The sequence below is a fragment of the Mesoplodon bidens genome, assembly GCF_964165515.1.
Source record: "Mesoplodon bidens genome assembly, chromosome: 7".
Classification (NCBI taxonomy): domain Eukaryota; kingdom Metazoa; phylum Chordata; class Mammalia; order Artiodactyla; family Ziphiidae; genus Mesoplodon; species Mesoplodon bidens.
In genome coordinates, this window is record NC_138164.1 from 23,824,068 (window position 1) to 23,840,232 (window position 16,165).

The 16,165-nt window shown below is 38.2% G+C and overlaps 1 protein-coding gene across 13 annotated transcripts in view; it reads left to right on the top strand.

Moving 5' to 3' along the window:
* The window catches only part of EXPH5 (exophilin 5), a 68,730-nt gene extending 53,328 nt beyond the window's left edge, over positions 1-15,402 (top strand). For 12 of the 13 annotated variants that reach the window (XM_081240189.1, XM_081240195.1, XM_081240196.1 and 9 more), the window contains 2 exons: positions 5,472-5,607; positions 8,355-15,402. In XM_081240189.1, the coding sequence (XP_081096315.1) occupies positions 5,472-5,607; positions 8,355-13,624 (5,406 nt within the window). In that variant the 3' untranslated portion in view covers positions 13,625-15,402. The remainder of the gene's footprint in view (positions 1-5,471; positions 5,608-8,354) is intronic. The other variant, XM_081240194.1, reaches the window with a different exon arrangement.
* Positions 15,403-16,165: the final 763 nt, after the last annotated feature.

The following is a 16,165-nucleotide window of genomic DNA, read 5'->3' on the forward strand; positions in this document are numbered from 1 at the left end:
GGGACATGGGTTTGATCCCTGGTCTGGGAAGATCCCACATGCTGCAGAGCAACTAAGCCCATGCTCCATAACTATCGAGCCTGTGCTCTAGAGCCCGCATGCCACAACTACTGAAGCCCGCGCGCCTAGAGCCCCGTGCTCTGCAACAAAGAGAAGCCACCGCAATGAGAAGCCCGTGCACCACAATGAAGAGTAGCCCCCGCTCGCCGCAACTAGAGAAAGCCTGCGCACAGCAACAAAGACTCAATGCAGCCAAAAATAAATAAATAAATATACATTTACATCAGCTTAAAAGAAGCAAAGGGTTTCAGAAAACAAAATTTTTAGAGCTAGAAAGTGTGAAAGAATTTCAATCTAAAATGGAACCAGAGGATACATTGCGTAAAATGGAAAATCTGACACATGTTCCCTGAGGATGACAAAACTTAAGGACCGAGAAACTGATTTCCCATAAATGCCTGATTTACAGAAAACTGATAATAATATTGGAATTTTCTTAAATGACAGGGAATTGGTCAGGGATTGCCTCCTATCAACCTTGCAAAGTTTTGCTTATGGTTTCCAGAGGCATGAATAAAATTATCTGGGTCAGGTTGGCCTCACAAAATAAGCTGAACTGAGCTTTGTTTGTATGACTGGACTGGTTTTGTCTGCTCAGGAAATTTTCAAAGCTGGTCTCCATTTGTGTGGTTTTTTTAAACATCTTTATTGGAGTATAATTGCTTTACAATGGTGTGTTAGTTTCCGCTTTATGACAAAGTGAATCAGCTATACATATATATATATCCTCATATCTCCTCCCTCTTGCGTCTCCTTCCCACCCTCCCTATCCCCCCTTCAGGTGGTCACAAAGCTCCGAGCTGATCTCCCTGTGCTATGCGGCTGCTTCCCACTAGCTATCTATTTTCCATTTGGTAGTGTATATATGTCTGTTTTAACAGACTCGAATTGAACTCTCCCCTCTTTACATTCCCTGCCCAAATACAGCCTATCCCAAACCCTCAGCAGACTTGCCTGCAGCTCGCTACAGTTTGGGTGTTCCAAATTGCAAGTCCTCTGCTATTGCTAAATAAACTCATCTCTCGATCTTGCCTCAGTTTACCCTTTTATTTAGGTTGACAAGAGAAACTTAGAGATCTTCTAGCTCAGAGTTTCTCTCTACTTCAGCACTTCTGACATCTTGGGCTGAATAATTCTTTGCTGTGGGGCCTCTTCTGTGAGCTGTAGGATGTTTAGTGGCATCCTACTAGATGCCAGTAGTTCTCCTCCACTAAACTGTGACAATCAAAACTATCTCCAGAAATTGCCAAATGTTCCATGAGGAGCAAATTGACCCCAGTTGAGAACCATCTCCTTAAAGGCGAGGAATCCAAAATCAGAGTAGCCGCCATCTCTGAGAATAGACAAACTGTATGGCCTTGGCCACTTGGTCACTCCTTATTTCTGAACAGATTCTGACTGGGTCTGCTCTTAGATGATATGCCAGCTCTGTACCCCTAGAAACATACCTCCAATGTGGCATAACCAGACTAGGCTGGTGTGAGCTCCCTAAGACTGGGACTATGCCTGCTCACCTGTGTATCCCCGCTTCCTGGAACAACATGAGTACTCAGAAACTGAAAGAAGAAATGAATGTGTGGTTTTAAGCCACAAGGTGCAATGCTGGATTTGACCTTTGCAGGAAAACAGATGCAGAATAAATTCAAGAACACCTTGAAAAATTAACTTGTTGACTTTATCAAGGCATTTGATAACATCCATGAGCTTCGGCTTCAGTTCCAACAGCTGTTCTACAGGTTTGGCTACCCTAGAAGTTCTCAGATAGTCTGAGGTTACTCTGTGACAGAGGTTTGTTTGTCTAATCATATCAGAATTGCAGATGTTATCAGTAGAGTTAATTGGGGTTGGAAAAATGGCCTTAGTTTGCTCAGCATATTCTGTGTACCATGTTTAAGAATGTAACTGAGACCCTAAAGCCAGCATTTTGAGACTCTGGCCTCTAATCCTGTAGGACACTTTTCTAACTCATTACGCTACAAGCACCTGCAAGAGTCCTCCAGGAAATTCTCTGTAACCACAGAAGACTAGTAATGGCTAACGATGAGGAATTACTAAGTGCTAAACACCATTCTAAAGTGTTTTATAACTATTAATTCATTTAATCCTCGCAGCAACACTATAAGATGAGTGGTGTTGTTGCGTTGTTGTCTTTTTTTTTTCTTTATTCCAAGAAAGAAACTAAGGTACAGAACAGAAACGTTAAGCAACTTGCCCAAAGTTGTACAGCTTTTAAGAGAGAGAACCAGAATTTGAACTTGTTTAGTATTCATGTGCTTAACCATTATGCTTTCCTACCTCAGACATGCTATATTGAGTCAATATTGTAAATATTCAGTGTCTCAATTTCTGTAATAATCTTCACTAAAAATCTTATATATGTAATTTTCTACCTTGGTATATTGAAAATCAATCCATAACTGTGTGCGTGGAGGGTATGGAATGTTTAAAAGCAAGGTTCCTGTCTTCAGAGAGTTTACGACCTAATTGAAGAAATGTACATTAGTAAAATAAAAATAGAAAGCAGTGTAGTGGAGAAAATAGGATTAGAGATCAGACCATATGAGTGTCAGTAGCCAGTGTCACCTTTTATCATTCCTGTGACTTGAGTAAAGTACTTAACTGAGACTCCGCTTTTTCATCTGCAAAGTGGGAATGAAAATCCCTACCTATTTCACAAGTTTGTTCTAAGGATCAAATGAGAGAAGATATTTTTAAAGTATATTGAAAACTGAATAAATGAGTAATTTTGTTCAAATATAAGATAGTATCAAAAGAGTGTACAAAAATGTATTGGAGAAGTTCAGACGTGGGAAATATTATTGTGGGAAGCATCGTCTTTGAATTCAGTTCAGTAAATATGAGTCAGTCTCTTATATGCTGATGCTATGCAAGGTGCTCAGGATACAAAGTAGAATACTTTGCTTTCTTAGTTTAGAATTTGGTCCACTTCCAGGGTTTTATTCATGTGTCTCTGAATCCCTGGTTTCCTAGATCAGAGTGGGGATTAGAATGTGTGAGAGGGTAAGGGAGGAAGGGTAGAAGTCGAGGGATAAAGTAAAAGTGGAGAGAATGTAAACAACTTTGATAAGAAATAAAATGTATGATACCAGAGGTGCATAAAGACTACTGTGCTAATTAGTTATTCCTGCCAGAATTGGAGAAGGACTAACAGAGAGGGTGATATAGGAACTGGACTCCGAAGGATGAGCTGATATTTTCCAGAAGAAGAGGAGAAAGAGCAAAGATCAGGAGCAGAGACGCAGAGTCCTCAGAAGAAGTGCACAGCATTTTAGAGGACTGTGTGTAGAGAGCTTGGAGCATGGGGATTAAAGCTAGTTGGGGAAGAAAGGCTTAAATCAAAAATTGGAAAAGGATTTTGACACTATTTTGCTGCACGGAGGTGTTTGGGCCTCATCCTCTAGGCCAGTTTTGGGAAATAGGCTTCATCTTTTATGATAACGTTACGGCACAGAATATTCTTTGGAGGAAGATTCGGAGTCCAAGACTGACCCCTGACTGAGGATCTGTGTGTGCTCTGAGCCGCAGAAGGATTTATCTCTCTTAGCCATATAATATCTCCATGTGTTGGAAACAACCTTAATATGTTAGGTGAATAAGGGTGGGCTTGAAGCAGAAGATCTGTGCAGAAATATAAACAAAGGATGTTATATTCACAGTCTCTTGGTAGAAACCCTTCCCGCCTAGAGAGGTTCATCTCTTCACCTGGGTGTTCAGTTCATGTCTTTGCATTTCATTATAAATTCATTATAAAGGAACGTGATCCAGGAGGCCAAAAAGAATGTACTCTGGTCTACATAGAGGAAATCTGAAGTTTATTTGAATGTTGAAATGGTTGGGAGACAATGATGCTCACTATTCTCTTAAATGTATCTACTCTGCACCAACTACCAAAACTGCAGGTTTGGGAAGAATGGGCTTATAAGGTTCATGGCTAATTGTTATTAGCACAAATAAAGACTTGGAGAGACAGTAGTAGGTAGGACACAGAAGAGAACACCTCGATGCACTGTAGATAGAAAAGTGTAACTGTAACTGATCTGATTTTTCAAATGATTAGTTTCTAGTTTTATTACCTCCAATTATATCCCTATAGTTATATTGTGCTTCTAATATTTGTTTACTTCTGAATTTAACATGAGTGTGTTAAATTATATCCAATAACCAATAAATTATCATTGGATTATTTTTCTTATTACTATATCTCCTCTGTATGTATTCAATTACAGCTTACCCATAGAACTGAAAATGACAAGTCAATGAAATTTGGGCAGGGCTTCTGTAAGAAATTACTGACCTAGATCTTGAGAATGAAAACAAACAGGTATAAAAATACTAGATTATGATGAATGCAAGGATTAAGAGAACCTAGGCTTTAGAATTGGACAGACCTGTGTTGGAGAAGTTAAAAAGCTGGAGCTTTAGAAAGATTAGAGATTTGGCCTTAAGCATTCAAGATGAGATTAAATGTGATAGTGAACATCAAATAAAAAGAGAAAAACTGGGGAAGAGAAGGATTCAAGCAGCAAGAACTGGGTAGAAAGTGAATTGAAAATAAAGCAATTGGAATGGGAAGTGGCCTTGTGCAGGGATGCAGGCAGGATGAGTTAAAGTGGAGTCATGAGTGGCAGAGCCAGTTTGACAGAGGAAATGCAAATGGAGTTTTGGCAAAAGGAAGTGGAGGTGTGGGAGTGGATAATTCCCCAAGGTTGTAAAGACAAATTAAAACTTAAAAGTAGAGCAGTGATGGATTTAATGAAATCAAGATAAAATTTGCTAGTAAAGAACTCTACATCATTCTCCTAAATCCTATAAAACTAGCAAAGGTTTAAAAAAAAATTATAAGGTCATGCTTTTCAGCGCCTTTTTTTCAGAATGATTAATCAGCTCCTTATGTGTATCTGGGAGGTTCTACCATTCTACATGATTTCCGTGGATAGAAATACTTTTTTCCCCTAAATCCATCAAGTTTACAAATCTTAAGATCCACCACAAGTTTCAGCTAACCGCCTCTTGAGAGAAAATAGGTACAGTGTTAAGAAATCTAAAATTACAGCCACTGGGGCCAGAGATACAACATTCCCCACTCAGGAGAGGTCAATTTCTTTCCTATTTTCCAGGAACCTCCTTAAGATTTTTGTAGTGCTATGTAAATTTGTAGGAATCTTTTGCAGGGAGAGGCTCATACTAAAAGGAATTAATGTAGGTATGGAGAAGTTTGTGATCACTTGCAAATTGCAAAAGCAACAAAACATTACAACTAGAGAAATAAATGTTAGGAAAATTTATTTGCTGTCTTTAGACTAGGACCTTTAAGCTTGGGACATTTTTGTGGGAACATGTTGGCTGGGGAAGTTCCAGAAATAATATTACATTTTCTATTTTAAAATTAGCAGGCAAAAATATACAATTCACCTCTGGAAAATCAACCCATTGACAGTGCGTTTGTCCCCAAGCCAGCAGGCATGAGGGAGGAAAGTAACATGCCTCCGTGGGATGCTTCACTGCTAGAGGATGAGTTTTTCCAAGGTAAGTCTATGCATTGAATTGCCTTTGGAATTCCCAGTACTAAAGGAAAGCAAATAATAATTACAGTCTGTATTAAAGTGCTCAAAATGTATCAAACCCTGTACTTCATTTTTGAAGTCCCTCTCGTTTACCTTACCTGAAGAGTATGTGGTTACATGCTATTAACACAAATATTAAAGAATCATTTATTTTTATTTATTTATTTATTTATTTATTTATTGCTGTGTTGGGTCTTTGTTGCTCTGTGCAGGCTTTCTCTAGTTGTGGTGAGCGGGGGCTACTCTTCTTTGCGGTGCGTGGGCTTTTAGGCGTGCGGGCTTCAGTAGTTGTGGCACATGGGCTCAGTAGTTGTGGCTCGCGGGCTCTAGAGCACAGGCTCAGTAGTTGTGGTGCACAGGCTTAGTTGCTCCGCGGCATGTGGGATCTTCTCAGACCAGGGCTCGAACCCATGTCCCCTGCATTGGCAGGCGGATTTGTAACCACTGCACCACCAGGGAAGTCCCTAAAGAATCTTATATTTAAATATAATCTAAGCAAATATTCTTGGATCAAGGCCTGATAAATCTATGGAAAGGTAATAATGTTTAATATTTAAACTCAGGTAAAAAGGAAAAAATATGTCTTTAGGAAATATATCTATAAAGTTTACTGACCTTAATAGACTTATATTGTTCCTGATTAGGACCTGAATGCACTGTGATGAAATCTGATTGTTGTTAAACAATTAACCTTGTACAATAGATGACAATAAAGACTAAAACAGGTTCCAAAAGTACTATATACACATGGACCTTATTATACAAGCATAGCTCACCTTGACATAGTTTATTCTATATAAAATAAGCTTAGCCATTTGAAAAGTGAAGTCTGAAATCATTCACTAGCTTCACCTTGAGGAACTAAATTCAATTTGCAAGGGCAATGATGTCACCTCAGCCCTATAGTTAGGACAGGTGGTGTGATCATTGAGAGACATCCAGCTGGTTGGTTAACAACTTTCAGTAAGATGGTTACTGGCGGAGAACTTGCTTCAGAGAAAAGAGACCCAGAGGAGAACTTCTGTTGCAAAACAAAGGTTTTGCTAGTAGAGGAGAGCTACTTTTTATGAAATGAAAAAAAAAAAAATGACTTGACCTCTCTGAAAATAAAAAGGAGAAGCAGAACAGGAATTTTTTTGACCTCAAGAGTAGTGAGTCAAATAGCAGTATTAATTTGGGAATCAAAGTGACTTTGAATAATTTAAAGTCCCGTGATACTGATGTTAAGAGTGGTTATCTCTGGGAAGAAGGACTCCAGGTGATTTTTTACCTCTTTTGTTATACTTTCCTGTATTTACCATACATTGCTTTTGTAGTCAGCAAAAGACTTTATTTAAGGAGGAAGAAAAAACTATGAACAGCTTGAAAGGGAAAACAGAAATCAAAGAGATTTCATTATAATTTGCTTTAAAGACAGATTTATGTAGTTTTCTTTTCTTTTTGCCCTGCCTTATATTTTGGCATTGCTTGATTATTTTATTTGTGGATATAGGAAATAAATTATTTCAGGGACAGGAGAAAAATAATTTTTTTCATTAAAACGTTGAGAAATGTTTACCCTGAAGTATTCCTTAGTTACAGATCTTTAATGCTCAAGACTAGTTCTTTTGCTGCCTATGCGAACTTAATAGTACCAACTTACAAATAAAAGAGCGTAGAGAAAATTCAGAGCAGATATCAAAAACCCCTTCAGCAACTGTCCTAACATAATTGGTATATTATAAGTACGTCTCACTTACATTCACTCAGATACCGATATACCTCACTTTCCCTGTCATTGAAGAGTTAAAATTACATTTTTTTTTTTCTTGCTGTCCATGAGCCTCTCACTGTCGTGGCCTCTCCCATTGTGGAGCACAGGCTCCAGACGCACAGGCTCAGAGGCCATGGCTCACGGGCCTAGCCGCTCCGCGGCATGTGGGATCTTCCCGGACCGGGGCACAAACCCATGTCCCCTGCATCGGCAGGCGGACTCTCAACCACTGCGCCACAAGGGAAGCCCCTAAAATTACAATTTTTAATGACAAATTTTAATTAACCAAAGAGAGCGCACCATTTTATGTAACTCAGAAGGATAGATTTCTGTAAACCAAAAAGTTCTTCAGCAATTTTTAATAATCCCATAACTTATTTCTCATGTCAGATTTTATTTTTTTAATGAACATTTCTTCAAAAAATACACAATTTACTCATATTTATTGTAACATGAATATGATAAAATATATCTATTACCATCCAAATAAGTATGTTAATAAATTGGATGCTCAACTTTTGGCAGTAATGTGCAACTAAGTACAACTAAGAACTCATGTTATTTATAGACTTTCATATCTTTTACAATCCCCTGAGGTAAACATAATTGGAAACATTATAGCTACCTAGTGACACAAAAGATTCACTAGGAACCATGATTAAAATTTATGGTTAGGGGAAAAAATGTGGCTTTTATGTTCTTAAGGCATTTTGGAAGGTCAACTTTGAAAATGTGTGATTTGAACAAGTGTGAAAATGAAAAAGAAACTTCCATTACAGGCTTGTAAAAGTCAAACTATCTTAAAGACATAATCAAAATTAATGTCATAACATTTATGGTGACATGATCTAAAAATTATAAGGGATTATGTTTCTTCAAGCAGAGACTTCAACAACTCAAAATATTATTAGACTGTAAAATCTTATGCAAAAAAATGATGCATATTCTCCTTTTAGTTTTAGATGATTTGGATGGAAAACTGGCTCAGGAACAGTCTCCAAGCTCATTGAATGCCAGGACACCTCTCAACTATGGATCAAGAACACAGTTCAGTCGGTTTTACTCCAGTGGGAATAAACACCGTACTATCACAGCAAGGCACAAAAATTGCTGTAATGAAACTTCTAATATGTCTATCTATGATGTCTTAAGACCAGGAACCCCTAAGGAAGGTTTTAAAACCTTTTCTCCTAGAACAAGGACAGTCTGTGATACGTACAGGACAAGGGAACCCAGAGTCCTAAAAGAAGATTATGTGCAAAAGAATATTTTTGGTAGTATTTCTCTGTATTTTGACAGCAGACAACAATCAGTCTCACCAGCTACAGGGCATTTCACAGCAAGAAGCTTACCTTTTTCAGCCACAACTCAGAACAAGACTGGGTTTATACCACCAAGCCACCAACAGAGCCCAAAGAGAACTCCTTTATCATCTATTATATGGAATAGATCAGATTCCTCTAGAGATAGGCAGAACCAGGAAGAGTTCCTGAGGGCACCATCACCAACGGAAACTGACCTTGCTGACCAGTATATGTATCCCAGGTGTTTTCAGGAGGATAGGAGATATGAATTTTACCATCCACAGAGTGTTCACCAAAGTGTTGGCTTAAATGCCCCCATGAATAATGCAATGAGTGCTGACCCATATGAGAACTCAGAGAATATGCCATTCTACCATGAAGATAACCCATGTACTAGGTCTTTCCTTAGCAATACCTCTGGATGGAGCAGGGAACAGAGATTTGGACAAAGTCCTTTTTGGGGCCAACAGGAAGAACATTCTTCCTGGTCTGACTTTCATCAAAGCAGGAAACCATTCACTTCTTCGGACAGAGACTTTGAAATGATCTCCATTGAAGCAAATAGTGCATTGTCAGCTGGTCATTTTCATAGTGTTCCTTCTCAACACTGGGGGTCATTTTCTCCTAGGTACAGGACAAGTATTTCCAGAAACCAAGAGAAGCCACATCCCTCACAGTTTGATTCTCAGGCATCCACACTGGAGAGCATGGAGGTGTCACAAGTTAATAGGAACCAGTCTACACATTTCAGTGCACCAAATGTTTGCCCCATGTCTGGTTCAAGCTATCATATCAACTCTGGTGGGTTAGAATATCAACAGGACAGTTCTCCTATGGAACTACAAATAAACAAAGAACCTTACTCATTTGGAATTGCTCAAACTCTAGCATCCTCATTCAAAACTACCTTCCCACAGATTCCTGATGGGAATTCCAGAGAGAATCCTCAGAGTCCCAACTTTCAGAATCCCACAGTCACTTTGCAGAAAATTAAGCCTGCTTCTCTTCCAATCAGAAACTATACAGAAGTCACTGGGACCAACAGTGATTCAGTTGATTCTCCACCTCTGACTGAAAGCCAACCCACTATCTTGGTCACAGAAGTGAATAATGAGAAAGACTTGAATGGATCTGTTTTGGAAAAAGACAAACAACTAAACAAGATAGACCAGACAAACATGACAGGTGAAATACCCCAACTTGTTTCACGGACAGTAATTTCTAACCCTTTACCTGATTTTCAAAATCTCCTCTCCCAGGACTCAGCCAAGAGCAACACATTTGTTTCTAATGCATCTATAACAATAAGATCAAAAAGTTTGCCTGGAGTCATCTCCAGGAGAGATATCTCCAAAATTCATAAAGCCAATGAACTTAAAAAATATAAGAGTTATACTGGGAACAGAAAACTTGGCTCAGCAACTTCCCTTCCTTACATTCAGAAAAGCAGAACAACATCACCTTTTCTCAGCCCAAATCAAGGTTGTCACCAGGAATTAACAGGAAGAAATAAAGATATTTCAAACATTGTTAAAAATAACCACGGGAGTCCTGAACGTACTGATAATCAAAATGCACAGTCTCCAGAAGAGCCTGCTGTTTTAGATACCAAGGAAGAACCATGTACCACAACTTATTCTACCAACTGTAGCAAGTCACCTGCCGACCACAATATGCCATGTGATTCTTTAGATCTGTCATCAGGTACACTACCAGATTCCTCACCATCAAATGATTCTTACCTTGATGCTCTGGTGATTCCTTCTACTACAGGGTTCTCCTGGGGTTGTCCTTCAAGCAAAGATCTATCTCTGGGAGAAAGAGAAGAAAAAGACAATGATTGCAAGAACCAAAATAGTCAGTTTTCCCTAAGCCTCTCAGAAAACCAAAAGAGTAATGTTAATTGTATGCCTGTACATAATGAAGTGGTTGATGTTGTCAAATGCCATTCACATCCTCCTTTCAGGGATGGAAAGGGAAAAGGAAAAATAAGACAACGTATATCCTATACCGAAAAATTAAGCAAAATGGAAAGTAGATCAATACCTACAAGTGGCAGCAGTAACCTCATTGAGGAAACTGAAAGCAATTCCAAGCCTCCTGAGCTTCACACAATTTATTGTACCTTACCAAGAAAATCAGCCAGTTTTCTCATCAATGACAGGAAGTCTGAAAGTAAGATAGTTCCTTCTTCGTTTAGGAATGAGCCACTTGCATTCCAAATCAAAAATGATGCGGAAGATCCAGTAGGGAAGTACACATCAAACAAATTCAGTCCCAGTTCTTGTGAGTCAGAGAGCAAATATTCCGGAGTAGTTTCAGACTCAGGGTTTCCATATGCCTCAACTGGAAGAGATGAAAGAGAAAAAGGTTTAGTCTCAGATACAGATGCTTCTACTATAACACTAAAGCCTTGGGAGAGACTCATTAACCCTCTGGGAAGTGACTCATCTGTTTGGGAGTGTTCTTTCAGCAAAAGACACCACCAGAAGGAATACTTTCAAGAATGCACTGAAAAGAATGGTAGAATTTCTGCCTCCAGGACAGGTATATTTTCCCATCCAAATGAACACCCTTTACCTTTTTCTGCAGATTTGTCAGGCAAAGAAAGTGGGAAAACATTACATAAATTTAAGACTACTAGTATGTTTTCTGTTTCTGGTGATGAAGATAATGTGAAATGTCTTGAGGTGATTTCAATATATTATACTCTACCAAGGAAACACAGAAAAAAGTTCTGTAACCTTCAAAAGTATACACAAAATATCGATTCACTTACAGAATCAACTAAAGTGGGGACTAAAACATCTCCTAATGCTTTAGAAAAAGACAAACTAAATTGTTCTACACAAGAGCAGTCAGGATCACCTTCATCTAAAGATCTAAAGATGCAGGTCAGCTCTGTTCAGGAGAATAGCCATCTTTCTCACACCACTGAAAACATGACTGGTTTACAATTACCGAGTTTTGGGTCCTCAGAACCTACATTACAGGAAATTGCTTCTATTGAAGCAGATGTTTCTCTTCATAAAGGAGAACCTAAATCTATAGAGATTTCCCCACACAACTTAGCTAAAACACCTTTATGTGATTCACAAAGCAAGAAAGAGAAAGGGAAAATATTGCGAAGTGAAACCCTGTATACTTCACTAATGCTTCAGGGAAAAAAAGTTACAGGAGAGGAATCTGAAAATTGTCAGCAATCCACTAAATCAGGTAACAGTGGTTTTTCTAACCTCCCAGCCCATTCAGAAGAGAATGTTGAAAATTCCCAAATCATTGGAAGTTCTGGGGAGTGTACAAGTAGTGCTGTAGCCATTACAGCTACTGGAAGTCTTCAGAAAGATATAACAGGCATAGTTATAGATGATAGCTCCAATGGATTGCAGCCTGGGGAAGTAAGAGGGGAAATTAGAAAAGATTTCCCAAAAAACCCTGATAAACCACTTTCTGACTCAGAAAGCCAAGTCTTTGCTCTTACTCCAGCCTTGCATAAACTACAGCTTGATGAGAAGACTTGTTCAAGTGAACAAGATTCAGACAGTTTGCAGTCTGAACCCAGAGAACTACCTCAAAGAAGTCAGGAGGTAAATATGACAGAGAGCAAGGCTAAAGATGAAATGCAGGAGTTGGCATGGAATCAACCTTCACTTCCTGAAGGAAGTAATAAAAGTAAAAAAAGCTTGGATGACCTAGAAAAAGGGGAAAACAGATCTTCAGTTAAACACAGATTGGCAGTTATGTCCAAAGCAAGCAGAAAATTTCCAGCTGAAGATTTATACCCCAGAAGACATATAACTACTATCTTTCCTCAAAGTGGGAACAGTTCTGGCTTTAGCACCTTATCCCTTGGCACACCAGAGTGCAACCCACACTCCCCTGTGCCTACGTTAAAGTCCACAGAATCCACAGATGAAAGCAGGTTAAGTAATGATGGAGTAAATGTGGAGAAATCCGAGGACCCTCTCCAGGTTACTGCAATAACCAACGGAGAAACTTCTACACACTTAAGCAATCAGAAGTCTAACAATATTTCACAGCCACATCATAATGAGTTTAAAAAAATCTCAGAATCACAACTAAAGTATGAGAATTCTAAGGATGTAACAGTAGCTCAGATTTTGGAAGGAGAGTCAGAAGCCCTGGCCCAACCCTCATTGATCAGCCTCAGGGAAGCAGACTTCCCTGACCATCAGAGGGGGCTAAACCCTCCTTTTCAATTGGAGCCTGCAGAGAAATCTACAGTAAGCATGCCACTGGCCAGTTTTCAGCAACAACAAAGGAGTGCTTCATCTCTGGAGTGGGAACCTGAGCCACACCCCTATCGTTCAAAGAGTTTAAAAAGCATCAATGTGCACGGTGCTCTACTACGAAAAAGTCATCCTCCAAAAGTCAGAGAGCGTTATTTTTCTGAAAGTACTTCTATTGACAATGCCCTGAGTCAACTGACCCTTGGGAATGAATTCTCTAACAACAGTGGGTACAGTCGAAGATTCAAATCTTTTTCTGAACTTCCCTCCTGTGATGAAAATGAAAGTTGGGCTTTGTACAACAGCAGGCCAAAAATGGGTCCTAGGTCTGCAACATCTATAACCAGACCTATTGACTATGGGATATTTGGGAAAGAACAGCAGCTGGCTTTCTTGGAGAATGTAAAGAGGTCACTCACACAAGGAAGATTATGGAAACCAAGTTTTCTTAAGAACCCTGGCTTCCTGAAAGATGATGTAGTTAACCCTTCTAACCCAACAAAGTCATCAAGTTCTAATTCTCCTAGTAAGCAGATGCCAGAAGATGGCTCATCTCTAAGTGCACCACTTAATATCTATGAAGATGATCCAGTAGACTCAGATTGTGACACAGACACAACCACGGATGATGAATACTACCTGGATGAAAATGACAAAGAGTCAGAACTGTGAGGCTTTTTCTATAAAATGTATAACGTTTTCACCAAAAGTTTGTAATGTAAGTAAAGTGCAAATATGTATGTCTACGGAAAGTACAGACATTAGAAAAAAAAAAAATCTAGTCTGGGCAGTTCCTGCTCTGAAACAATCCAAATTCTCTTTTTTTCCCCCTCCACACCCTATATATGGACTTCCTGAATTCTAGAGCAATGAATTCTTATTTAGAGGGATTCTCTGCTGTTTTCTTCCTCTGTATATACCCTTGGCCTTCTGCCACTCAGCCCAAACTTAATCTCTAATTCACTGTCCAGTTTTGGTTTTCTGCTCTATTTTCCCCCTAACTTTCTTATACCTTTCATGGTGATTTACAACTTTAATATCCCAGCACAACAGCAAAACGAAGATTTGAATCTTCGACTGTACCCACTGTGGTCTTGCCTCTTCAATACCTTATATTCATAGCATTAAATAAAATGTAGGGTGATAACAATGGAGTAAGTATTATTATCCTGTCTGACTCATCAATATTTAGGAGGTTTAGAGTTTGGGTTTTTGGGGTTTTTTTTTCTTTTGAACAAAGATAAGGGCATATCTATAAGGACATCCTGTTTTATCCATAGTGGAGCCAGGGAGACACATATTTGAAGTGCTTGTTGAGATAATAGGTGAAGAGGTGAATCCCTAGTAAGCCAAAGAACATTAATACTCCTAGGAATTCCTTTGAAATAGTTTATAGGATGGTACAGAGGGTGGCTTTGCCACAGAATTTCTGCTTAGGAAGGGAACATAACTGAGGGATAGAGATAAGCATGCATCCCTTCATGAGACTGACATCCTTACTGCAGCTCTCTCAGCAACTGTTCCTTTTTTTTTCCATTTCTCCAGAACCATCCATTTAAATTTTTTCTTTATTTGCAGGATAGAACACTTTTTTCCATGTGAGACATTTTAGTCGCAAGTGGTAGCCTTGGTCAAGTCCCTAAAGTACTACCAAGTCAGATCTGACACCTTGGGGTTCACAGGCTTCTTTGCCAGATCATTTACCAGACCTTGGAAATTAGAAGGCAGAACTTCTAAGGGCTCGTCACTATGATTCCTTCAATAATTTATCTAGACTAAATAACTTGTCACACCCACTGATAACTTGGCTTTCCTAACTCTTTATTTGCCATGAGGAATTTTTGGGGTTTTCTCTCCTCCTAATCAGCATAAAGACCAATAAATAGGTGGCAGTGAAGCTAATCTGCTAGAACTACAGAAATCATGCCATCCTGGATCTTAGTACTGTGAGGGTCAGCATGAATGGATTTCATCTTGTTTGGTTTATATTTGCTTCCTGGCCTCATTTTAGTTTCCATTTTTCTCACCTAGTCTGTTTCATCCATATAAATTAAGGATAATGATAGGTATTGGGGAAGTATACAGAAATTTGGAACTGATAGAAATGCTAGGGAGGACTATATTATTATTATCGTCCTAACCATTGCCTTGCCTAGAAGCAAAATGCCAGAGCTAGTTTGCATTGTTCTCATGAAACTCAAAACTAAGGAAAATGAGGTAATTACATGAAAGCTATTTCTTCAATCTATAAATTGTCTTAAACTTCAAGCTCTGGCCAATCCTGACCTCAAAGAGACTGACAGTAGAATTCTAAATCAACTGTTCTAAACGTTTCCATTTAAATTTGTATGGTGAAGAATAAATAACAGTTTATTCTTTGTTTCATGTATGTTTGTAAATTCTACCTTCCTTTTTCTATTTATCTGATTATTTAAATAAAATTCATAAACCATGACCTATGTTTTCTATTTAATTTTAAAATATTCGAAGTTAATATTTTAATATTAAGATTCTTGGTTTTTTAAATGATTATTTACCGATCCATTTCAGTAAATATTCTGAGTCTACACGTATGTTACAAAAGGTGAGATGAAGTTAGCTTATTTTTCACTGAATTTAGCCTATATCAACAATTAGGTAAGTTAAGGTCAGGCTAAACAACTACTTCAGGACCCTGTTTCTCTGTACTAGAATCTACCATCTGAATTCAAAGGTCATTGATGGCCAGTGCTCACTTGCACTATTTGTAATGTTTGCTTGTTGGTCTGGCTCAAAAGTCAAGCAAACAGAAAATTCATGAAAATAACACCTTCTATAATTTTATACCTTTATAAAACACTTCGTTAAAGAAGTATAGCAAATGTCTATGTATTTTAACATACAAACTGCTGCTTTTTAATATTCATTTTTGGTATAGCTATAGTAATTTATAATAGTCATTTTTATACTCACAACTCGTTTTCTAAAATATATAATCATCATTAAAGTAAATAGTCACATAAGTGGAGTAAATAATGAGGGAATCAATACTAGTAAGTACCTGGTAAATTATTAACTTGTTTAAATAATAGACTTCTATAGCCATAAATTTTACATGTAAAGTCCATTTAAAATAGGGCTTAATTAGATTATTTTAATTTTTAGAGACTTCCCTCTAAATAATTTACCCCCTTATATTGTAAATACATCGCTGTTAATAAAACTCCAACTGCT